The 25,999-nt window shown below is 43.9% G+C and overlaps 1 protein-coding gene and 1 long non-coding RNA gene across 2 annotated transcripts; both read left to right on the forward strand.

Annotated features, from left to right (window-relative positions):
• The first annotated feature begins 42 nt into the window (after window positions 1–42).
• On the forward strand, window positions 43–16,770 carry LOC124048201 (ubiquitin domain-containing protein 1-like). Its single transcript, XM_046368731.1, has 3 exons — window positions 43–840; window positions 13,102–13,329; window positions 13,591–16,770. The coding sequence occupies exons 1-3, from the start codon at window positions 753–755 to the stop codon at window positions 13,971–13,973; spliced, it is 699 nt and encodes a 232-aa protein (XP_046224687.1). The 5' UTR covers window positions 43–752; the 3' UTR covers window positions 13,974–16,770.
• Window positions 16,771–17,201: 431 nt separating this feature from the next.
• Window positions 17,202–23,261, forward strand: LOC124048009. Its single transcript, XR_006841160.1, has 3 exons — window positions 17,202–17,462; window positions 17,602–17,706; window positions 22,968–23,261. It is a non-coding gene; the product is annotated as an uncharacterized LOC124048009 (long non-coding RNA).
• The last annotated feature ends 2,738 nt before the right edge of the window (window positions 23,262–25,999 follow it).

Below are 25,999 nucleotides of genomic sequence, written 5' to 3' on the forward strand. Positions count from 1 at the left end.
TGTTCAAGGGATGCTCCCCACCCCTGGAGGAAGTCGTGACGTGCCACAATCTGACACCCCTGGCCTTGAGCACGCGCAGGCGTAAAAAGTTACTGTTGCTACCCGCACCAGGAAGACAAGGGGATTTAAAAACCTGCCTGAGAAAAATTAAAAAGGTTTGAAATTGACCACGGTGTTAAACGGAGAATCATATCAACAATAATTTTGGTTTACAAGCTAAGCTATCCGTTTAGAATACTTACCTGGTCGTGAGTACGTGAAAGGTTGTTTACTAATGTTAACTAGCTAAATTAGCTAGGGCTGTCTCGCGCAACGACGGATGGTGGTGTGAGCTTGCTAACAAGTTGCTTAGCAAATTGTTGTCCACGAAGCTAGCTAGTTGGCACGCTAACTTGTCTAAGTAGAATGTATGGAGGGCAGTCTAGGCATAATGCAATCAATTATTGTTGACATTTATCCCGTTTAGCTTGCTAGCGAGTCTGCACGTGACTACTCCTTTTGGAATGTTGGAACGCATCAAACAATAATAAAGCAGAAGTAGCTAGCCTGCTCTTCCGTGCTTACAATTTAGTTGTGCGACCAGTGTTCACATTCAATCTAACGCTAATTTGTGGACTCTGCTATCAAGAAGAGCACGTTGACCGAGCGAGATAATTTTGTACAGCGGATCTGGCTGTATCTAATTGTTTTGGAACTAGGTAGCGGTTGGCTAATAATGGGGCCCCGACATAGTTAGCCAACTGATAATAATCATGGGAGGATGTGTTGGGCGAGAACGTGAGGACACACGGGACCACGGAGCATCCAGAAGCAGTGGAGGAGCACACCGAAAACGTGGAAGTAAGTAATGGTAACTTTGTTGTCTGAGTGCATCGAATAGGAACACAGTTAAACACATTACATGGTAAATGTTTACCATGTAGTACCGTGTCTACCCATTTCATTACTACAACACATTAACCCCCAGAGAAATATGGATTTCATCCTTATGGTTCTCACTCTTAATAACACGGGTGTCCAATCTGGACTGTGCCCAAATATCTGTAGGATACATTTGTAATTTCCCTTCCCCCATCGTGCAGGACACAAATGGACACGAGTTCCTTCCTGTTACCCCTCTACCAGTACAGACAAAATGTATGCTCTCACTACTGTAAGTCGCTCTGGATAAAAGCATCTGCTAAATTACTCAAATGTACCAACCAATGGCTGTATAAATGGCTACCAACACAACTAGGCTAAACCTGATTTGATCAGGGAAAACACCATTTGGTTTACTGTCAATAATACATCATAGTAGTTGAGCTGACTCTTCACCAACAATGTTATCTTGATTTTTCATGTGCATGTCCATTACCTTGCTATGATTATTTTCTGCAGAAAAATAGGAGCAGACTGCCATGTTTAACCTGTTATAGTTTGTTGGCGTTTAGTGACTGATGGAATGTAGATTGCTGCTAAAGCACTTTGCATAAAGACTAAAGCTACAGGCTCCAAATAGCATAGGTCTAATGAAACACAAATTGGAAACTTCCAAGAGACACGGAAAGCAGTAAGATCCCTCTGCCACATAGGACCTATCAACACCTCAGTCTAATTTAGAAAATGCAATCTTACACTGGACTGTGGGACTGTCATAACACAGTTTCTAAACCCAGAGGCGCAACATCGCAAGACTTCTGGGAAAGCTTGCAAAACAGACCATCCCAGGGTTTGAGAAGTCAATAAGTGATGACCCGATGATGCATTTCTACGCATGAGCTTTCCTAGCCAACATCACCTTCAAGTGTGATCGGGATTTCTATTGGAGAAGCAGTTTGTCTTTCTTCATACTGTACGGTCTTTAGTCACAATGTGCCATTAGACTTCCTTGGTGTATTATAGAACAGGGCTCCTGAGTTGGCGCAGCGGTCTAAGCCACTGCATCTCAATGCTAGAGGGGTCACTACAAACACCCAGGTTTGAATCCAGGCTGTATCACAACCGGCTGTGATTGGGAGTCTCATAGGGTGGCGCACAATTGGCCCATCTTCATGCGGGTTTGGCAGGTGTAGGCCGTCGTTGTAAATAAGAATTTGTTCTGCCTAGTTAAATAAAAACAAAAGATATCAGAAGACCTAGTCTATAAAGTTGACTGAAGAGCCAACAATGATTTGTAGAGGCTTCAGGACCGTGTTTACCAAACCAAGAGGTTCACATTTTGTTTTTTGCCCTCGCACTACACCACTGATTCAAATGGTGATAAGCTGATTATCTGAATCAGCTGTGTAGTGCTTGGGCAAAAACCAAAATGTGCAGCCCGAGTTTGCGAAACGCTACCTTAGGAGCAGTGAGCGTTTGATGCAGGTAGACTAGAGGCACTCCCAGGCCGGTAATAAGAACAAGTCGTGTCATGTGGCCTACAGCAGTGGTTCTCAAACCTCTCCCTGGGGACCTCCAGCCATTCCATGTATTTGATCTATTCCAGAGCTAGCACACCTGATTCAACTTGTCAACTAAGTATCAAGCCCTTGACTGCATGAGTCAGTGAGCGAGTTCAGGCCTGAGTGAGTTCAGGCCTACAACAAAATTGTGAAACGTCCGGGGGTCCCTGAGGAGAGGTTTGCGAACCACTGCCCTACGACAACTGTTCCACCGGGGCAGCGTGCACCAGGCCGGCATGCAGTGTGCCATGTGAAAGCAAGGAGAAGACCGATGTTTCTCAGTGCCATGTCTCCCATTATTGCTAGAAATGAATACCAGGGTGCTAAGTTAAGGACGACTTGCTGCCTTTTCTTTCCCCCACCTTTATTTAACCAGGTAGGCTAGTTGAACAAGTTCTCATTTACAACTGCGACCTGGCCAAGATAAAGCAAAGCAGTGTGACACAGACAAGAGTTACACATGGAATAAACAAGCCAACACAATAAACAAGTCAATTACACAGTAGGAAAGAAAAGTCTATACAGTGTGTGCAAAATGCATGAGGTAGGCAATAAATAGACCATAGGAGCGAATAATTACAATTTAGCAGATTAACACTGGAGTGATAAATGAGCAGATGATGTGCAAGTAGCGATACTGGTGTGCAAAAGAGCAGAAAAGTAAATAAAACAGTATGGGGATGAGGTAGGTAGATTGGGTGGGCCATTTACAGATGTACTATGTACAGCTGCAGCGATCGATTAGCTGATGTTTAAAGTTGGTGATGGAAATAAGTCTCCAACTTCAGCGATTTTTGCAATTCATTCCAATCACTGGCAGCAGAGAACTGGAAGGAAAGGCAGCCAAATGAGGAATTTGCTTTAGGGATGATCAGTGAGATATGTGGGTGGAAGTATTGTTTTATTTTTTGGTGTAGAACTTAATTTGGGTGTAAGCATTTGCTTAATTATAACCTTGGCCAAGTCATGTTGTAGCTACATGAAAAATAAAGGAAACACCAACATAGTGTCTGAATAGGGCATTGGGTTGCCAAAACAGCTTCAATGTGCCTTGGCATAGATTCTGCATGTCCTGAACCTATATTGAGTGATGCAACACCTATTCTTATGAAAATAATTATGAATACGTACTTTATTCAACTTGTATATTCTTCCACAAGAAATTCCATAATTTGGTGTTTTGTTGGTGGAAAACACAGTCTCAGGCGCCGATCCAGAATCTCCCAGAAGTGTTCAATTGGGTTGAGATCTGATGATACACCCTTTAAACGGCCCTATGCTCATTTAAGACCCCTCTTCCAAAGCCACTTAGGTCTCTTCTAGCCATGGTAGCCAAAATAATGGCCAACTGGGAATTTTTATACATGACCCTACGCATAATGGAATCTTAATTGCTTAATTAGCTTAGGATCCACACCTGTGTGGAAGCACATGCTTTCAATAGAGTACCGAAGTATGAGTCATAATACCCATTAAAAACTAGTGGTCAAACAAGGAAATGGTTTTAATCATTTTCCCACCATTCATATTTCCCATGGGGAATATTAGAAACACTTAAAATAAGGGCTGTGTTTCGTGTAGGCTTGCCCTGGCATGAGGGATAAGGGGACTTGTAATCAATATAGATAGAGAGAGATATATATATATCACCTTGTCCAAGAGAGATTTACATGGTTAAGGTGATATATATATATATATATATATATATATATATGTATGTCCCCTTATCCCTCATGCTAGGGTAAGCCTACATGAAACACAGCCCTTATTTTAAGTGTTTCTAATATTCCCTATTGGAAAAATGAATGGTGGAAAAATGATTGGAACCATTTCCCTGTTTGACTGCTAGGTTTTAATGGGTATTAATGACACCTCCACTGTGGAGCTCTATATCCACATCAAAGTTGTCTAGCAACTGGGGCTAAGCCTAGTTGATAGCAGTTTTCTAACAGCTTTTTGGATGTTCCGTGGAGGTTTGGCAGGCGAGGCCAAGTTTTATCTTTAAACACAGAATGTCGAGGACGACTGTGTTTTGTAAAAGGCGACAAGATTGTCAATTACAGGGGTAACTGTGTGTTCACAGTGAATTTGTGCTTGGCCCAAGCCTCGTTTTAACTTTCATAGAATTCATTCCTACATGGCTGTACTGTCTGTGAAATGGGTACTTCCTAGTCTTGCGGATATGCTTTTAACTTGCAATGTTGGTTCAGGGCTGAAATTGGCCTACTTCAACATTGACATTGTAGGGGTGAAAGCAGGCCGTAGGCATCTAGGAACAGATCCACCCTATATTTAGTGTTATCGGGGGAGTGAGGTGCTCTGATGTAAGATTGTAATCTATTATTTTGAACCCAAGTCCCAAGATAATACTTTTTAACAGCCACATACAGCCCACCGCTACATCACAAGTGTATCTTCGTGTCCTGAAACAATACATAACGTAATCTGCAATGCAGTCCTGTCTGTAAAATGCATATTACCAACACCCCAGTGTGGCATTATCTGCCCCTTCGTAACCTCAACAAGCCCCACATGAGGAGCACACCCTGCTATTGCGTCATGTCTCTGGAATGTTTCTCTAATGCTGCGGCAACATGGATTCATGATGGGTGGAGGTGCTCCTTGGCCTTGTGCTGCAATATCTGCATACCTGGAAATAGTCCTGCACATTTCCAAACTATTTGCTAATCTGATGTTGAAACGTTAGCTGGTAATCAAGGCAACACATTAGACCTATTCACTTTTTTTCCCAGAGGCCTAGTCTAGGCTATACGATGACTGGAAAGTCTACAAGTCCTTTTTCCCAAGACAGCGTGTATGTTGAGTTGAACAGACAGTATATGATGTCCCTTACGACAGAGTTTCCCAAACTCTGTCCTGGGGCCTCCCCTGGGTGCACATTTAGTTGTTGTTTTTTTGCCCCTAGGACTACACAACTGATTCAAGTAACCAACTCGTCATCAAGCTTGGATTATTTGAATCCGCTAGGGACAAAACCAAAACAGGCTCCAGGACCGAGTTTGGGATACCGTGCCTTACGACATCAAATAGTGTTGCACACACAGTTGTGTCCTAGTCCTATATGCTGCCTGATCCAACAACTCTCATAGACTAGTCCATTACTCTGCTTGAGTGCTAGTATGAAGATTATTACACTCTACTCCCGGTTTATCCTACAATGAACCACCGTTTACTCCTTGTAAACTACCTGCACTCTAAATAATTTGTTTAGTTGAAAGGTGACCCTTTTTTAAATACTTGGCAACTGTCTTTGTTGCCCCTCCTTGCTGCACTTGGTTAGCCTAGTTGTCAATGAAGACCAGAGATACCGCTGATCATGTTAGGACAACAATCGCCGCCTCAGCAGACTCTTCTTTGACCATTCAAACACTCGTTTGTTAGCTAACTGGGCCCGTTTAGTACCATGTGACAGACCGAGCTGAAGTCACACTCTGGTGCCAACTTTAAAACTCAGCTGCTCAGTTTGACACCAAGTCCTCATTGGCCAGGACCTACCTCTCCATACCACATTCTGAAAAGTGTTTTCCTGGCTTCCCCGATAGGTGTGCAGTGCTAATCCAACGCTAAGCATGGATTATCTTTCAGATGTACATGGTGTAATACTGTCTGCATATTCTAATTATAAACCCCGATTGAGGGTATAGAGGTGTGTGTGTGTGTGTGTGTGTGTGTGTGTGTGTGTGTGTGTGTGTGTGTGTGTGTGTGTGGGGGGGGTCTTTGCTAGCAATGTAGGGAAAACTTCTCCAGACGGGCAGGCCCAAATACTCCATAAATGTCTTGTTAACTGTTGCATCTGTGCTAGTGAAACGTTTGGAGATGGGAACGCCCAGTGCAACTGAGATTGCCACACACTCACTCTACGCTATCCTGGACCGTGTATGGCGCGGGAGGTGGAATTTTATTGTCCAAACACCCCCACCCCCCACCCCGCTCTCGGGAATGCCTCCTTTGCTCTGTCATGCAAACGAGCAGAGCCTAGATTGGTCTTGTTTATGTTGTGGCTCACCTGGCTGCCTTGAATCTGGCAGAGAGCGGTGGACTTTGGTCATGATGATGTGGAAGAGGGTTTATTATCGCTGGGTGTACTAGTCCTCATGGAATATCTAACGCTGCAAAGGCCTGCTGTGGCATAGCCAGAGAAACATGTAACGTCTATTAGATTCTTAAGTATCTTTCTAGGGCTGTTTTTTTTTAAAGAGCTCTAGTCTTCTGTGTCTTGTACAACTTGCTTATGTGGTATTATGATGACCTTATTGAACGTAGGGGATAGACTATCCTATTATAATGAGATTCCAGGCATTGACAGACTCCACGACATTGTTGCTCTAGTTTCGTCCATGGTAATGACTGTCATGATGATGCCCCCCACATTGTCTAAGCCCCCTCTACTAACATTCTTTAATGGGTGTTGTTCACTCTGCGTCGGAGATTAATGGCTGCTGGTAAGTCTCATTAGGTAATAGGCTATCTAGTCTATTGTACTTGGAAATTAATATTTTAATAATTTAGCAAACGCTCACATACAGAGCGAGGTGAGACTACAAAATAGAGTATAGAGCACATTTAGGGATGGGAGGGGAGAGAGACCAGAGGTGGCGGAATGGACTGCTCTGGTTTGGGTGTAGGGTTTGAGCATAGCTTGAAAGTAAGGAGGGGCATTTCCCCTTGCTTCTCCGTGGGTAGGCACCAGAGTCTTTTTTTACATTTTTATAATATGTTTATTATTTTACAAAAAAAAATCAAATAACAAAGACAGCAATACTAACAATGACATTCATTGTACTGTTGAATGGGATGGCCAATTTTAGAGGACAAAACAAAACTTAACTCACACATACACAAAATAAAACAAAATCCTATTAGGTGGTACATGTATAAGAAGACAGCATATAGTCATTACAAGCAGTGTAGTTAAGCCAAAAATAGATATTGAGTGGAATACAGCACAGTAGCAGCAGATCGTCAACCCAGTTATGAAGAGGGACTAGACCATTTATCCAGTATCGGCTGCCATATTTTGTAAAACATTGGACTTCTATTGGAGGTATTGTATCAAATCTTTTCCATATGTATTACATTCCCCAAATCCCGTAACCACATTTCAAAGGTAGGTACAGTCTCCAGTTTCCAAAATTGCAATATGAGCCTTTTGGCTAATAGAGTACAAAGAAAGACAGCTTTCCCTTCGTGGTTATTCCCATCAACTGTACCAAACAGAGCGGTCAATGGGTCTGGGGCTAGAACTCTATCAAAGGCTCTAGATAAATAATCAAAAATGAGAGCCCAGTAAACATGTAATTTAGGACATGTCCAGAATAAGTGGGTCAACGTCCCCTCATCCTGCTTGCACCTCTCACACAGTGGTGAGGTGTCCGGGAATATTTTATGCAGTTTTACTTTTGAGTAATGTAACCTGTGTATCACCTTAAACTGTACAAGGTTGTGTCTGGCATTCACTAAACTGTGGTTTATATTCCTGAGAGCTTCACCCAGTCCTCATCTGAGATTTCTGACCCAAGTACTTGTTCCCAAGCCCTTGTAATGGTGTCTGTGGATACCTCTATGTGGGCCTGTAGTACATCATACAGTCTAGAGACTGACCCTTTTGAATGGGGTTTGACAAGGATCAATCTATCTAATGTAGGACTATTTGGCTTCATGCCATACTGTGGGATATGTGTCCTTACGAAATTCCTGATTTGGAGGTATCTGAAAAAATGTGTTGTTGGCATGTTGAACTTTCCCTGTAATTGTTGAAATGAAGCTAACTGACCATCTATGTATAGATGACCAATTGTTGTGAGCCCCTTCTCCCTCCACTGTGAAAACACCACATCATCCAATGCGGGGTGGAAAGCATGATTCAGGCAAATCGGGCTGTCAATGTAAACAGTGGGTATGTTAAGAAAATGCCTAATCTGTTTCCAGATCCTAAGCGTATGACAAATGACTGGGTTAGAGTCATAAGTGGATTTCTTCACATATGATGGGCTATTAACAAGTGCAGGGAGTGAGGAATGTTGGCAGGAGGCCTGCTCAATCAAAAGCCATGCAGGCATATCCTTCTGTCTCATCGCAGGTAAGCTTTCCCTCCAGAAAGACACAATGTTCAGATTAGCAGCCCAATAATACAATTTAAAGTGAGGAAGGCCAAAGCCCCCCTTTATTTTGTACTTGCATAAATGCTTCTTTGAAATTCTGGCTGCGTTGTTATCCCATAAAAATGGAGTTATTATTGAATCCAGTTTCTTAAAATAGCTTTGTGGTATGAAATTGGGTAGACCTTGGAAGAGGTAAAGAAACCTGGGTAGGACAACCATTTTAATAGCGTTTATACGACCAACCAATGAGATGGGCAGAGTTTTCCAAAAATCTATATTTTGTTTAAGCTGATATATTTTCATGTCCCAATTCGCTTTCAATAGCTGATCAAGGTCTCTTGTCACTACAATGCCAAGGCTTGTGAACTTACCCATCACTGTTCTAAACGGGGTAGATTGCAGAAATTGCATATCCACAGGCCGTGATATTGGCATCAACTCACTTTTTTGCCAGTTTATCTTGTAGCCAGAGAAGGAGCCAAATGTGTTTCAAGTTAAGTAAGGGTGGAATAGAAGTTTTATGCTTGGACAAAAACAAAAGAACATCGTCTGCATATAGGGACATTTTGTGCTGTGTGTCCTTTATTTTAACAGAAGCTATATCGGCACATGCCCGAATGCGAGTAGCAAGGGGTTCCACGGCTATAGCGAAGAGAGCAGGCGAAATAGGACACCCCTGTCGGCACCCCTTGAACAGGCGGATGTGCATAAATAATTCTTATCCAATTAATAAGTTCCTTTCCGAACCCGAAGTGCTCTAGAACCGACATCATATATTTCCACTCAATCCGGTCAAACGCCTTCTCTGCATCGAGCTATTACCACTGCCTCAACCTTATGATCGTGATACATTACGTTAAAAAGACGTCTCAAATTGTAGTGTATATGTCGGCCCGGGATAAAACCTGGGCACCAGAGTCTTGATGCGAGCATCGACTGGAAGCCAGAGTGGCGGCCATCTCTGTCGGCGCCGGAAGTATACCCCCCCCCCAAGCAGACACATCGATGGCTCTGAACAAACTTTATTTAACTCTTTGCAAACTTGAAACTATTTATCAGGAGGCTGCATTCATTGTAGCTGGGGATTTTAACAAGGCTAATCTGAAAACAAGACTCCCTAAATTTTATCAGCATATCGATTGCGCAACCAGGGGTGGAATAACCTTGGATCATTGTTACTCTAACTTCCGCGACGCATATAAGGCCCTGCCCCGCCCCCCTTTCGGAAAAGCTGACCACGACTCCATTTTGTTGATCCCTGCCTACAGACAGAAACTAAAACAAGAGGCTCCCACGCTGAGGTCTGTCCAACGACCAAGCTGACTCCACACTCCCAAGACTGCTTCCATCACGTGGACTGGGATATGTTTCGTATTGCGTCAGATAACAACATTGACGAATATGTTGATTCGGTGTGCGAGTTCATTAGAACGTGCATTGAAGATGTCGTTCCCATAGCAACGATTAAAACATTCCCTAACCAGAAACCGTGGATTGATGGCAGCATTCGCATGAACCTGAAAGCGCGAACCACTGATTTTAATCAGGGCAAGGTGTCTGGTAACATGACCGAATACAAACAGTGCAGCTATTCCCTCCGCAAGGCTATCAAACAAGCTAAGCGTCAGTACAGAGACAAAGTAGAATCTCAATTCAACGGCTCAGACGAGGCATGTGGCAGGGTCTACAGTCAATCACAGACTACAGGAAGAAATCCAGCCCATGTCTTGCTCCCAGGCAGACTAAATAACTTTTTTGCCCGCTTTGAGGACAATACAGTGCCACTGACACGGCCTGCAACGAAAACATGCGGTCTCTCCTTCACTGCAGCCGAGGTGAGTAAGACATTTAAACGTGTTAACCCTCGCAAGGCTGCAGGCCCAGACGGCATCCCCAGCCGCGCCCTCAGAGCATGCGCAGACCAGCTGGCCAGTGTGTTTACGGACATATTCAATCAATCCCTATACCAGTCTGCTGTTCCCACATGCTTCAAGAGGGCCACCATTGTTCCTGTTCCCAAGAAAGCTAAGGTAACTGAGCTACCCTGGGTCTCGACCCCGCCCTGTACAACTGGGTACTGGACTTCCTGACGGGCCGCCCCCAGGTGTTGAGGGTAGGCAACAACATCTCCTCCCCGCTGATCCTGAACACTGGGGCCCCACAAGGGTGCGTTCTGAGCCCTCTCCTGTACTCCCTGTTCACCCACGACTGCGTGGCCACGCACGCCTCCAACTCAATCATCAAGTTTGCGGACGACACAACAGTGGTAGGCTTGATTACCAAAAACGACGAGACGGCCTACAGGGAGGAGGTGAGGGCCCTCGGAGTGTGGTGTCAGGAAAATAACCTCACACTCAACGTCAACAAAACTAAGGAGATGATTGTGGACTTCAGGAAACAGCAGAGTGAACACCCCCCTATCCACATCGATGGAACAGTAGTGGAGAGGGTAGCAAGTTTTAAGTTCCTCGGCATACACATCACAGATAAACTGAATTTGTCCACTCACACAGACAGCATCGTGAAGAAGGCGCAGCAGCGCCTCTTCAACCTCAGGAGGCTGAAGAAATTCGGCTTGTCACCAAAAGCAGTCACAAACTTCTACAGATGCACAATCGAGAGCATCCTGGCGGGCTGTATCACCGCCTGGTACGGCAACTGCTCCGCCCTCAACCGTAAGGCTCTCCAGAGGGTAGTGAGTTCTGCACAACGCATCACCGGGGGCAAACTACCTGCCCTCCAGGATACCTACACCACCCGATGCTACAGGAAGGCCATAAAGATCATCAAGGACATCAACCACCCGAGCCACTGCCTGTTCACCCGCTATCATCCAGAAGGCGAGGTCAGTACATGTGCATCAAAGCTGGGACCGAGAGACTGAAAAACAGCTTCTATCTCAAGGCCATCAGACTGTTAAACAGCCACCACTAACATTGAGTGGCTGCTGCCAACACACTGACACTGACACTGACTCAACTCCAGCCACTTTAATAATGGGAATTGATGGGGAATGATGTAAATATATTACTAGCCACTTTAAACAATGCTACCTTATATAATGTTACTTACCCTACATTATTCATCTCGTATGCATACGTATATACTGTACTCTATATCATCGACTGCATCCTTATGCAATACATGTATCACTAGCCACTTTAACTATGCCACTTTGTTTACATACTCATCTCATATGTATATACTGTACTCGATACCATCTACTGTATCTTGCCTATGCTGTTCTGTACCATCACTCATTCATATATCCTTATGTACATATTCTTTATCCCCTTACACTGTGTATAAGACAGTAGTTTTGGAATTGTTAGTTAGATTACTTGTTGGTTATTACTGCATTGTCGGAACAAGAAGCACAAGCATTTCGCTACACTCGCATTAACATCTGCTAACCATGTGTATGTGACAAATAACATTTGATTTGATTTGAGAGTGTGCGGAGGAGCGGTGTGACATGAAAGGACTTGGGAAGGTTGGACAGTAGACGGGCTGCTGCGTTCTGGGTAAGTTGCAGGGGTTTGATGGCACAAGCGGGGAACCCAGCCAACAGAGTTGCAGTAGTCCAGACTCTCGACGGGAGAGGACAAGTGCCTGGATTAGGATCTGCGCTGCTTCCGGTGTGAGGAAAAGTCATACTCTATGGATGTCGTAGAGTATGAACCTGCAGGCACAAGTCACTGCTTTGATGTTTGCAGAGAACGACAGCATGTTATCCAGGGTCAGGCCATAGTTCTTTCCACTCTGGGAGGGGGAGCACCGTGGAGTTGTCAACCACAATGGAGAGGTCTTGGATTGGGAAGGCCTTCCCCAGGAGGAAGAGCAACTCCGTTTTGTTGAGCTTGAGGTAGTGGGCCGACATCCAAGCTGAGATACCTGCCAGGCACGCGGAGACGCCACCTGGGTGTCAGAATGGAGGGAAGAGCAGTTGAGTTTCATCCGCATAGCAATAATAGGAGAGACCATGTGAGGATATGACAGAGCCCAGTGACTTGGATTAGAAATGGCTTAGTGGCCAACAGATAGTTGGAGGAAGGCAAAGAACCTGGATTGCAGCCTTGACAGAAGTGATGATGTGGGAGGTACTCCCATTGCCCTATCATGTCTTCCGAAAACCGTCAAAAGGCCAGATATATGCAGCAGACATTCCCTATCATATGCTAGATTGTAAATACCCAGATAATCCTCATGCCCAGATAAGAACCTAGAGTTAACAAGTTTACCATGTTTGCCCTTGCCTTGGACATGCCTACGATCTAACTTTGGGAGGTGTTGAAAACAGTTCTGTGTAGCTTAACAATATTTTGTAACAAATAGGCTAGAATGGGTATCTGGCACTTTGACATTAGCCCTTGATGTAACCATATGGGTTTTTAGAGAGATGTAACCCAGTATATATTACTGAGCATGTGACTAAAACTGTACCCGTTTCAATGCACTAAACAATGATGTGTAGCGATATTCTGGTACGTAGTCTGTAGGTTGATATTAGAAAAGCCTTCTAACAATGTGACTTTTTGTTGTGTCCCTCCCTGCAGGTCGCAATGAGCCCCTGAAGAAGGACAAGCCCAAGTGGAAGAGTGACTATCCCATGACGGAGGGCCAGCTCCGCAGTAAGAGGGATGAGTTCTGGGACACAGCCCCGGCCTTTGAGGGCCGAAAGGAGATCTGGGACGCTCTGAAGGCAGCCACTGTCGCCCTGGAGTGCAACGACCACGAGCTTGCTCAGGCCATAGTGGACGGAGCCAGCGTCACACTGCCTCACGGTGAGGCACACACACGCAAGATATGGGGAAGCTATGATAACCTGGGGGCACATTTGGAATCTGAATAGACTTGAACTGTCAGTACATTTGGAACAATGGTAATATTACACCATGATGTTTTTGCACAACTCTTGACCTGATTTATGAAATCTGATTCTTGTTTCTCTGATTCATGCCTGAGTCAAGACCACTTCCTGAGCAGTTGTGAAGTAACACACATTTAGCAACGGAACATGTTTTTTTCCTCTGTCTGTGTTCCAGGCTCCCTGACAGAGTGTTATGATGAGCTGGGTAGCCGCTACCAGCTACCCGTCTACTGCCTGGCCCCTCCGGTCAATCTGATCTCCGAGCGCAGCGACGAGGACCCCGGCGACAGCCCCGAGCCCACAGCCGCCCCCAAGAAGGAGTTCCAGCTCAAGGTGCGCCTCTCCACGGGCAAGGACCTGCGCCTCAGCGCCAGCATGGCCGACTCCATCGGGCAGCTGAAGAAGCATCTTCAGGCCCAGGAGGACATTGACACGGCCCACCAGCGCTGGTTCTTCTCAGGCAAGCTGCTCACGGACAAGACCCGCCTGCAGGACACTAAGATCCAGAAGGACTTTGTTATCCAGGTCATCGTCAACCCGCAGGCCCCCATTAACTAGGTCCCAGATGAAAGGAGGATCGACGGAGGAGCCCTGGATAATGGTTTTACCGCTGATCTGTAAAACAGAGAGGTGATTTGGGGAATTACAGTTAAGAGATGAACAACAGAAGGGAGAGACTCTGAAGTGCTGCTTTTCAATGTTTCATTGTTTACCATTAAAGAGTGTGGTTCTTTTCAGTGTGTCACTTCTCTATAGGACGGTTGGTTGATCGATCCAGACGTTTCAGACCACTCACCCTAAGGGGTGTTCACTGTCACTCACCACACTAACTTTGAAGTAAATCATAGCAGAATTGCCCTCCAGATGTCAGACACTGCAGGTGTGCACCGCACGGCATGTGCAAGGGGTCTGCGTCTGCACTAACCAGGTGCCAATTGAAATCGCAGAATCTTTGACATAGTTTGTAAAGCACATGTTTTTCTGTCCCTGCTCTCTACTCTGGTACCCTGTAATGGATACTTCCCATAATCCTCCCTTAAGTGATATACAAAACTTTTTCTCTCATTGTTTTCTTTCTTTTTTTTGAGTTAATCTCAAAACAAAGCTTTTTTGCACAGTTGATTTGTACTTGTGTGGTAGTTTGTGTGCCTTCAAGGAAGAAAACAAAACAGAATCCTTAGGGGGAAAATTATATTTTTACTGCTAAAGCCTTCTGTCTCTAGATTCAGGAATAATCGTTTCATAGATCTATACAAATCCTAAATATACTGCTACGTTTTTCGATCAGCTGTCTCTATATCAGTTATTGCATTTCAAATGTACAACTGGTGTTTCCATGGATGTTAGCCCCATGTTTTCCCTAATGGTTGCATGCCCCCCACGCTCCCATTTGTCAATGTACTGTAAAGTGACAATGATTCGAGAGCATAGCCCATGTATGCTGTGCCACATTACAATCCTGAGGTGAAATGGGAAGCTCGAGCTACAGTGAAGATGATAGGAGAGTGTCTCTCTGTTTTAGTATATAGTCATGGAAGGGGAACAGTGCTTTTCTGGCTGTCTCGGGTGGCACCTCGCTGCACATGAGGTGCTCCTTTACCCTTCACATCAGTCCTTTGCTTTTCCATCTCTCTCTAAGCGCTTGTGCCTCTTTCTTTTATGGCCTCATCAAAATAACATAAACAAGATACCCCAGTGGTGGATAGTTAAGCTGGAGGTGGGAAGACTTGTTACCAGGTTATTGTCATCATAGCATAACTATCATTTAAAGGGATATTTTGGCAATGAGGCAATTTATCTACTTCCCCAGTGTCGGATGAACTCGCAGATACAATTTTTATGCCTTTGTGTTTAGTATGAAGAAAGTTAAAGGTAGTTTCACAAGCCAATGCTAACTAGTGTTAGCGCTCTGACTGGAAGTCTATGGGTATCTGCTAGCATGCTATGCCCTTTAAGGATTTTAGGTTTGTTGTCTGTATTGGCATTTGAACTTTATCCAACTTTTAGATCAAACAGTTGATCAATGTGCTGGGAATATATTTGTTAATCTTTATGCAAACTTGAGTATTTCTCTCAACTTACAATGTATGTGCAATGCAAAATAGACCTCGTACCTTTTGATTCTCCCCTTATTTAATATATACAGTAGCATTAGCTATGACTATGTAAAGGTTCTCAAACACAACATAGGAGCCTGCTATGTTCAGATTGCTTTGTTGTTGTACAATCAACCATTGATCTTGTTCAGAGTTTCATATTGCCTTCATCTCTGTTTTGAAATGTTGTCCCATCTCTAAAAGTGTTCAAATGGCCACTTTTCTTTTAATGGGATGTCCTCACTATAACAATCATGTACCTTGCGTGAATTGGCTTGGCTCTTGCCCCCCCCCCCCCCCCCCCCCCCCACTTTGTGTGACGGTTAGCACATCCATTTGTGCTCAGAAAAATACCTAGCTTTGCAATAGGGCCTTTTTTTTACAGTCTCCCACCTCTTCTGTGTAAAACAGCAGAGACCCATGTTCTGTTAGCTGTGTTGCTTCATCTTGTCTCAATCCGTCCTTGCAGAATGTGGCTCAAATGTTTGCTTCATCTAGGTTCATTTAGTGCTATGAGAGGTAACGAGGTACGTCGGTCTAACATCAATGTACAGTCCCTACATCGGACAGCACAAAAATAGAAACCTCAATGTAATCTATGTGAGGGAGCTGCACGATGTTGCCAGTAAGGACAAATCTGATACCACCGAGCAATGACATCACACAAGGGCTGTGGTTCGATCCAGGCCAGGGGAGCAGGAGAGAGAGCGACTTCTCTGCTCTTCCTTCAGTTTTCTGAGGCCTGTGAACCTCCCATCACAGTAGTTGGGAGAGATTTCAAGTCTAGGAAAGATCCCTTATGCAGGCAATTAATCAGACACGCTTTCTGTTTTAGTAAGAATGTACAAGTATGTTTTGTATGCATGATACGTGTTAGAACATATGGGGGTCAGATCAGGAGTTTCATTTGTATGTTTCTGTAAAGTCATATATTAGTCATGGTACGCAGGTGGACTCAGTCATGCAGTAGACTAAAGCTGGTAATATGGCCATGGATATTTATTTGAGTTACTTTAGGACACCATGTACACTGCTTTACGTTCCTCTCGGACATCAGATACCAATAAGCCATTGCATTTTAATCAAGCAATTTCACCAGGGTGGATCAAGAGGCCTTGCTCAAAGCAGAAACATGCAAATTGTGTTTTTGTTGATGTCCACAAGGATGTATAAAGATATATATATATATATTTAGTCATTTGGAAAAATATAAGTGATTATTATATGAGATTTCTGATAATTAAAAATGCTTACAACAACTCGTTTTACAAGTGACGTGTACATTTTATAAGCTGATTTTCAACCTTGTTTTTAGCTGTAACATAATTACAATTATTGTTAAAGGAAATCTCTCTTCATTTTATCCTGTAGCCAAATCTGTATGTGGCCTTGGACCAGAATATCCTAACTAACCTCTGAATAACAACCAAAGTGAATTTTTATTAGTTTAAATGTTTGTGTTCCTTTGGTAATCCATTTTTTAAAGTTCAATACTTATTGAATGAACCTTCCTGGACTCGTCCCACACAGTGCAAGATCAGGTAATTGATTTAGGTCATACTGCCATCTTGTGGATATACAGTATAATTTCGTGTATTGATTATTGACTGAAATTCTCTTGTGGTGCACTAAAGAAACATGAGCACTTCCTTTCTTCTATAGAAATAAGATAAAGGAAGAGAGGGTGAGCGAAAAGCACATGGAGACGTGACACCGACGCAGAAAGATCGGCTAGTCCTGGACTATAATGCAGAAGACCGGAGAGTATGAAGTTGAGTACTCTGTAGAGTCGTTGATGATGGCATATGCCCCCCGTGGGGCGACTAAGCAATCTATTCTACTCCCACTAATTGAAGTATTTCCAGGCTTATTGCTCAGATCCCCACCATTCAGCTGTACTCCCTGTCTGTAACATGAATGAGAGACCATGCTGTTACCCTAAAGACCATGGGTATGTTTTTGCTGAAAAGGCTCTGATTTCCCTGACCCTGTGTTGAAGAGTTTACAAACCCCTGCATTATCTCTGACTTATTTGAATATACTATTCTCTTACATTATGTAATTTACTTGTCAGTCATTTTGTTTTCCAGAACCGGAACACTTAATTGTGATCATATCTTCAACAAATTGAACTTTGATGGGACACAATGAGCGAAGGATGTTGGTGTGTTACTGGGCTTTCTGGCTCAAACAAGGTATGTTTGGAGTCCCTGATGAGTCCAGTGAGCCTCGCCCAGTGAGAAGGTATGACTGCTGAGCAGGCTCTGGTCTGGTCTTGTGTGTTTGGCTGGGCTTGTCTGATCCAGAAGGAAATACCATCCACGTTAGTTGACCTCTTCCTCGATCCTCCACTACGCCCAGATTAGGTTGTGCTGAGTTACAGGATATGCAGCATTCAGTCCACCATCCTCGGTTAATTGAATAATAATTGTGAAACATTAAAGTTGATATTTTTTTAGATAAAACTATACTAAATATATTCATGTCACCAAATAATTGATTAAAACACACTGGTCTACAGTAGCCTCAGCAGCACTCTGTAGGGTAGCACCATGGTGTAGCCAGAGGACAGCAAGCTGCTTTGTAAATGACATTGCCGAAGTCAAGAATCGGTAGGATAGTCAGTTTTACGAGGGTATGTTTTGACAGCATGACTGAAGGATGCTTTGTTGCGAAATAGGAAGCCGATTCTAGATTTTATTTTGCATTGGAGATGCTTAATCTGAGTCTGGAAGGAGAGTTTACACTAACCAGACACCTAGGTATTTGTAGTTATCGTGGTAAACATTAAGTGTTGGGCCACCACGAGCTGCCAGAAAAGCTTCAATGAGCCTTGGCATAGATTCTAAGTGGCCGGAACTCTATTAGAGGGATTCGAAACCATTCTTCCTCGAGAAATTCCATAATTTGGTGTTTTATTGATGGTGGTGGGAACCGCTGTCTCAGGCTCCTCCCCAGAAGCTCCCATAATGGTTTAAATTGGGTTTAGACCTGGTGACTAAGTCGGCCATGGCATACGGCTTAGATCGTTTTCATGTTCATAAAACCCTTCAGGGACCACTTGTGCCCTGTGGATGGGGTATTGTCATCCTATGGGCTGGGGGCATAGCAATGGTGGCCAAAATAATGGCCAACTGGGCCTGCCCAGCATTTTAATAGATGACTTTAAGTGCGATGGGGATGTGAATTGCCCAGGAACTACACCTGTGTGGAAGCACCTGCTTTCAATATACTTTGCCTCCTTAATTACAATTTAGCGTTAAAGTAAATGATTTTGCCTCTATAGCCTATTTATTGCCTACCTTCCTACTCTTCTACATTTGCACACACTGTACATAGGTTGTTCTATTTCTTTTCTATTTGTCGCACTGCTTTGCTTTATCTTGGCCAGGTCGCAATTGTAAATGAGAACTTGTTCTCAACTGGCCTACCTTGTTAAATAAAGGTAAAATAAAAAGTGTTTCCATGATTTTGGAAACATATACATATACATATACACTACCAGTCTAATGTTTTAGAACATCTAATTGAAGGGTTTTTCTGTATTTTTATTTTGTTTAAAGTTAATTTGTGGAATTTCTCTCCTTCTTAATGTGTTTGAGCCAACCAGCTGTGTTGTGACGAGGTAGGGAGGTATACAGAAGATAGCCCTATTTGTTAAAATACTAAGTCCATATTATGGCAAGAACAGCTCAAATAAGCAAGGAGAAATTACAGTCCATCATTATTTGAAGACATGAAGGTCAGTCAATACGGAAAATGTCGAGTTTCTTCAAGTGCAGTCTCAAAACCCCTGTGTCATCGATGGCCGGCCAGCGTACATGGTGAGACTCCTCCTGAGGGTTCGACCACGGGGCAGGGGTTTCCAGTACCTGGTTGACTGGGAGGGTTATGGCCTGGAGGAGAGGTGCTGGGTTCTCGCTAAAGACATCCTGGACCCGGCCCTCATCGCCGAATTTCACCCCCAGCACCCCAGTCAACCAGGTATCTGCCAGATGGAACTCCGGGTGGCGTCCCTAGAGGGGGGGAGCTACTGTCACGCCTTGATCTGTTTCACCTCTCTTTATGATTGTCTCCACCCCCCAGGTGTCGCCCATCTTCCCCATTATCCCCTGTGTATTTTCTGTCTGTTGCCAGTTCTTTGTTCAAGCCTACCAGCCTTTTGTCTCAGCTCCTCCTGACGTTTTCTCTTCCTCATCCTCTTGGTTTTTGACCCTTGCATGTCCTGACCCTGTACCTGCCTGCCTGACCACTCAGCCTGAGCCTGCCTGACCACTCAGCCTGAGCCTGCCTGACCACTCAGCCTGAGCCTGCCTGACCACTCAGCCTGAGCCTGCCTGACCACTCAGCCTGAGCCTGCCTGCCGTCCTTTGTTCCATCTCTGGATTTCCGACCTCCGCGTGACCTGAACCTGCCTACCGTCCTGTACATTGGCCTCTATTCTGCATTGTCGAACCCCTGCCTGCCTTGACCTGTCAATTGCCTGCCCCTGTTACAATAGACATTGTTACTTCACACAGTCTGCACTTGGGACTTACCTTGGTACCTGATAGGCCCATTATCAGCAACCGTCGCTCTATGTATTTAAAAAATCCAGCGGTTTCCAGCTACAATGGTCATTAACAATGTCTACATTGTATTTCTGATCAATTTGTTATTTTAATGGACAAAAAAGTTGCTTTTCTTTCAAAAACAAGGACATTTCTAAGTGACCTCAAACTTTGAACGGTAGTGTGTGTTTTCTCAACAACAGGTTATGGTCAATGTCAGACTGCAGTGAAATCTAACAGTTTAGCTCCCACAATCTGCTTATCCATTTCTTTCACCCAATCATAAGATTGGGTGAAAGAAGTTTGCTAAGAACTGGCAACAAGCTGATTGGTCTGCTGTTAGAACAAGTAAAGACCGCTTTACCACTCTTAGGTAGCGGAATGACTTTAGCTTCTCTCCAGGCCTGAGGACCAACACCTTCCTCTAGACTCAGATGAAAGACAGGAGTGGCCATAGTCGGCTACCATCCTCAGTAGCTTTCGGTTTCAGTTGTCAATGCCAGGAGGATTGTTATTGATCAAAAACAATACTTTTTTACACCTGTCCCAAAATAACTTTACAAAGTTCAAACTTGCAATGCTTTTCTTTCATTTGTTTCTTTTATGCATGAATACGATGGCTCAGTATTCGTTGTTAGCATTTCCTGCTTAAGTTTGCCCACTTTGCCAATGAAGTAATAATACAAATACTTGGCAACATCAAAAGGTTTTGTGATGAGTAAGCCATCGATGAAATATGTCGTTGAATTGGTCTTTCTGCCCGTAATTTCATGTGAAGTACTCAAGTTGTTTTTCTACGGAATCCTTTATATCATTGCTCTTGGCTTCATAATACAGTTTCTGGCTCTTAATTTCTCAATTTGCAGTAAATCAGCCAGTCAGATCTGTAGCCAGACATATTAGCCACTCCTTCTGGCCCATCTCTTTCAACCAGACAGTTTTTCAATTCCTCATCGATCCATGGAACCTTAACAGTTCGAACAATACATTTCTTAACAGGTGGCTTGTATGTAAAAAAATTGGAAGAAGCTATGTCATAAATTCATCAAGTGCAGCGTCTGGATGCTCCTTATTAATCACATCAGACCAACGTCAGCCACAAGAGTCACAGCAAATTTTTTTTTCTATGATTATATTTTAGGCCCAGCTTTTGAATCCTTGGTTCTCCTAGATATAGCATCTAATTACTACATCCAATGGTTACGGAAACCATGGTTACGGAAACCACTGTAGAACACAGTTCTACAGTATTAGTAAAAATGTGATCAATACAGGTGGGTGATCTTGTTCCTGTAGTGTTTACAGGTGTAGGTTACAGTGAGAAGCTTCCTTTTGAGCGGAAAGCTGGATGAAAACCAGTCACTATACATGTCCCCAGGAAAGTAGACCTCTGTTTACATCACATACACTATCAACCATTTCACACACATTATTTATATACGGACTGTTAGAACTTTGTGGCCTATAGCAACACCATAAAAGAATAGGCTTTCGATGAGGAAAGTGAACCTACAGCCACGGTTCTTCAATAACACTTGACATGAGATCTTCTCTAAGAATTATTGGGATATGGCTCTGAATATATTCTATATACAAAAGTATGTGGACACCATGTCAAATTAGTGGATTCAGCTATTTCAGCCACACCTGTTGCTGACAGGTGTATAAATTTGAGCACACAGCCATGCAATCTCCATAGACGAACATTGGCAGTAGAATGGCCTTACTGAAGAGGTCAGTGACTTTCAATGTGGCACCGTCATAGGATGCCACCTGCCCTGGTCAACTATAAGTGCTGTTATTGTGAAGTGGAAACGTCTAGGAGCGACTAAGCCGTAAAGTGGTAGGCCACACAAGCTCACATAACGGGACCGCTGATCGCCCAACATCAGTGCCTCAACTCACTAATGCTCTTGTGGCTGAATGGGAGAAAGTCCCCGCAGCAATATTCCAACATCTAGTGGAAAGCCTTCCCAGAAGAGTGGAGGCTGTTATAGTAGAAAAGGGGGGACCAACTCCAAATGAATGCCCATTATTTTTGAATGAGATGTTTGACAAGCAGGTGTTCAATACTTTTGGTCATGTAGTGTGTGAATATATACCAACACCTCCCCCATAAGCATTCCTGTTTCTTCTACAGATGTTATGTCCTTGTACTGCTACTGTTGTATCATCAAAGGAATTATCTAAGTGAGTCTCAGAAATTGCTAATATATTTATGTTTTCTGATATTAGCAAGTTATGGATTTCATTAACCTTATTTCTAAGTCTACATTTATTAATATGGGCTATTTTCAGCCCTTTCCTGGGTAACTCAGAGATAGACATAATATGGAAAATAACAAACAAGTGTGTGTGTGTGCGGGGTTAAAGCTATGAACCCATACGCTTGGCTCTCTTGTCCCTTCCAGGCTTTTGGGAGGGAGGGTGGACAAAGAGCCTTTTACATCGGATGTAAGCAATGTCCCCACACTTTTGCAGCTTTTATGGCCGGGATAAGTTCTTTTCTATTCTGGCTTCAGTATAGTCCTTGTTGAGGAAGATGTACGTTCCCCTCAAGTTCTTGGCTCTTTCCAGAACCTCTACCTTGTCCTTGAACCTCAGGAACAGCTACTATCGGCCTGGGCCTGTCACCTGGGCCGGTGGTGGGTTTTCCTGTGGGCGCTCTCCATCTCAATCTTCCTGTGATCTATCTTCAGTTTCTCCAAGATAATTTGCCTCACTTTGTCCTCAGACTCCATCCAGGTATCATGGAGATTCTGCAATTCCGTCTACATCGATATTGTTCTGCCTTGATTGTCCCTCGAAATAATCTGATTTCATTGTCATTGTTATCATGGATTCACATACAGAATTAATGTACTCTCTCAATGACTTAAAGATCGTTGTCATCTTGCTGTTTTCAGTGGCCATGATGGTGAGCATTTCCCCACTGAAGTCGGTTACAACGCCAAACTGCAGTCAGGTCAAGACCCTGGTGAGGACGACGAGCACGCAGATGAGCTTCCCTGAGACGGTTTCTGACAGTTTGTGCAGAAATGCTTCGGTTGTGTAGACCCACAGTTTAATCAAATGTTCGGGTGGCTGGCCTCAGACACTCCCCCAGGTGAAGAAGCCACATGTGCTCACCAGGTCCTGGGCTGGCGTGGTTACATGTCGTCTGCATTTGTGAGGCATGTTGCACGTACTGCCAAATTCTCTAAAACAACGTTGGAGGCGCCAACAGCTCTGGTGGACATTCCTGCAGTCAGCATGCCCATTGCACGCTTCCTCAAAACTGTGACATTGTGTTGTGTGACAAAACTGCACATTTTAGAGTGGCCTTATATTGTCCCCAGCACAAGGTTCACCTGTGTAATGATCATACTGTTTAATCAGCTTCTTCATATGTCACACCTGTCAGGTGGATGGATTATCTTGGCGAAGGAGAAATGCTCACTAACAGGGATGTAAACAAATTTGTGCACCAAATTTGAGAGCAATACGCTTTTGGTGCATGTGGAAAATGTCTGGGATCTTTAATTTCAGCTCATGAAACATGGGACCAACACTTTACATGTTGGCTTTATATTTCTGTTCAGCGTTATAGCCAGTGTAGCATGCACAACAGACAGCCTGACTCATAAACAGTCACTAGTTTGTCATCACCACTAGATGGCACTGTGCACAAGATGTTAGAACAAGGAGGATTTTTGGCTTGGAAACCGGTGTACAGTAATAGGCTGCAGGCCGATTCCTTCAAATGAGAGAGCTTATATTTGAAGTGTTCCATGGAGATAAAACGTATTAGGAACATACACCATGTTCAGATTTAGTCATCGACTCAAAAGTGTTTAGATTTTTTCCATTACTGTTTTCACCATTTATGTAACATGAGGCTGATGGACAATGAATTAATATAATATTATTCCCAGTATTGAATTGGAATTGGCCTGAGGACAGTACCAGAGGTGGTCAGCCAAGGACATCTGTGATTTCTGCTGTCCCCAAATCTGCCGCTTGGCTGCCTCCACTCAACCTACTGTCACACATAATATCCTAATGTCACGACACAGTCCCACAAGTACTCCAACAGATAGTGTTTGACCCGGACGTGAGAGATCATTGAGATTTTTGAAAGATGCTTCAGTAAACTATACTGTAACACCATACAGTAATGGTACATTTCTTCACAAGTCGACTGAGGTTTTTTCATATTTTTCCCAATGTATGACTCCCATGTACATATGCACAAGAAAACACACACACACACACACACACACACACACACACACACACACACACACACACACACACACACACACACACACACACACACACACACACACACACACACACACACACACACACACACACACACACACACACACACACACACACACTATACACAGTACTCTCTCTCTCTCCCTCTTAAAGCAAATACAAACTACAGGGCGGATGAAATTCCCTGAAAAAAGGCCCTATTGATGGAATTTCTCAAGAGGAGTTTGTGGTTGGCTGCCCAGCCAGGACCTGAGTGGAATCAGGCCATTCTACACTGTGGTGCCATTACAGACCCAGAATGAGCCTATCAAATATGCACAAACGTGCTCAAAACAGTTTTCAATGTGTTGAGGTGCTCAGCTGAGCAATCTGGAGTCTGCGTAGGCGTCTTTGACTGTAATTTACCCTAATTACCCCATTAGAAATGGGCTAATTTCTCAGCTTCTCAGAACGAGCAGTATCAACATACTAAGGGAGAGGGATAAACATTTCTGCCGTTTCTGAGAAAGAGCTCTGACTGAATCTTGTGGGATAGCTTGTAGGCATGTTGAAGAACATACATGAAGGATTTGAGTGATTCAAAACATATTAGATAATGGTGGACAGGTTCTGTTTATCGGGCGAACAACCAATTCATGTTTTACTCCTTGTGTAAATCCCTTCTGTGCTTGGGCTGATTTACAGCAAATGGCATCGGTATGCATCGTCAACGAGGAAGAAGGATTTTAAGGTCACAGCTGTTCGCGGCGGAGGGCTATGGAGCAGGGCATGTAGGGTTGCTCTATGATCTTGTGCAAACTGGGCAGCTCTTTGTCCAGAATAACAGAAGGCCTTCAGAGCCTTCTGACCAGAATAGAAGAAGCAATCCTGTCAGGGCAGCATATCTTGCAGAACACAGTTCATGTGAGTCAGTGTGTGTGGGGTTGGAGGCCCGGGGAGTTAGTGGGGCTTTAATGCTAATCTGCTGCCATCTCCTCGTGGCCAGCTGCCTGAAACGTTCCCCCACCGCTCACTAAATGCTTAACTAATGCTCCTCACCTCATAATGCTGCTCACCTCAACACAATTTTGGGGCGGCAGGGTAGCCGAGTGGTTAGAGCGTTGGACTAGTAACCGGACGGTTGCAAGTTCAAACCCCCGAGCTGACAAGGTACAAATCTGTCGTTCTGCCCCTGAACAGGCAGTTAACCCACTGTTCCTAGGCCGTCATTGAAAATAAGAATTTGTTCTTAACTGACTTGCCTAGTTAAATTTAAAAATAAATAAAAAATGTGCATAAACCTGTGTTGAGGATTCCATGGGCTTATATGATGTCACATGGTCTCAGTGACTCCAGGGGAGGACAACAGCAGATGCCGGACACCTTATCTTTCCAGGAAGTGGGCTGTGGACCCAATGACCAAACCCCGGTCCTAAATGGGTTTAAACTCCCTAACCTCTCTACACAGATGTCTTTGAATATAGCAATGAAATTAGCATACAGAGTTTTAAAGTAAACCATCCACCCTCACTATGCAACATATTACAATATCACACCATCAAAAGTCACAAGTCAATCCCAATTAGCCAATTACAGGAATCAACACCTGTGAACTTAACATATATTTCACTGACACACATTGTGTCCCTACTGGATTACAGGGGACAGGGACAGGAGCCAGAACAGGGTGTCCATC

Source organism: Oncorhynchus gorbuscha, linkage group LG11 (assembly GCF_021184085.1).
Source record: "Oncorhynchus gorbuscha isolate QuinsamMale2020 ecotype Even-year linkage group LG11, OgorEven_v1.0, whole genome shotgun sequence".
NCBI lineage: Eukaryota > Metazoa > Chordata > Actinopteri > Salmoniformes > Salmonidae > Oncorhynchus > Oncorhynchus gorbuscha.

Excerpts from the sequence above, each read along its gene's own strand:
- LOC124048201 (XM_046368731.1), top strand. The coding sequence starts at position 753 with ATGGGAGGATGTGTTGGGCGAGAACGTGAGGACACACGGGACCACGGA. Across the intron at positions 841-13,101 it reads AGCACACCGAAAACGTGGAA|GTCGCAATGAGCCCCTGAAG; the intron begins GTAAGTAATGGT and ends CCCTCCCTGCAG. Across the intron at positions 13,330-13,590 it reads CAGCGTCACACTGCCTCACG|GCTCCCTGACAGAGTGTTAT; the intron begins GTGAGGCACACA and ends TCTGTGTTCCAG.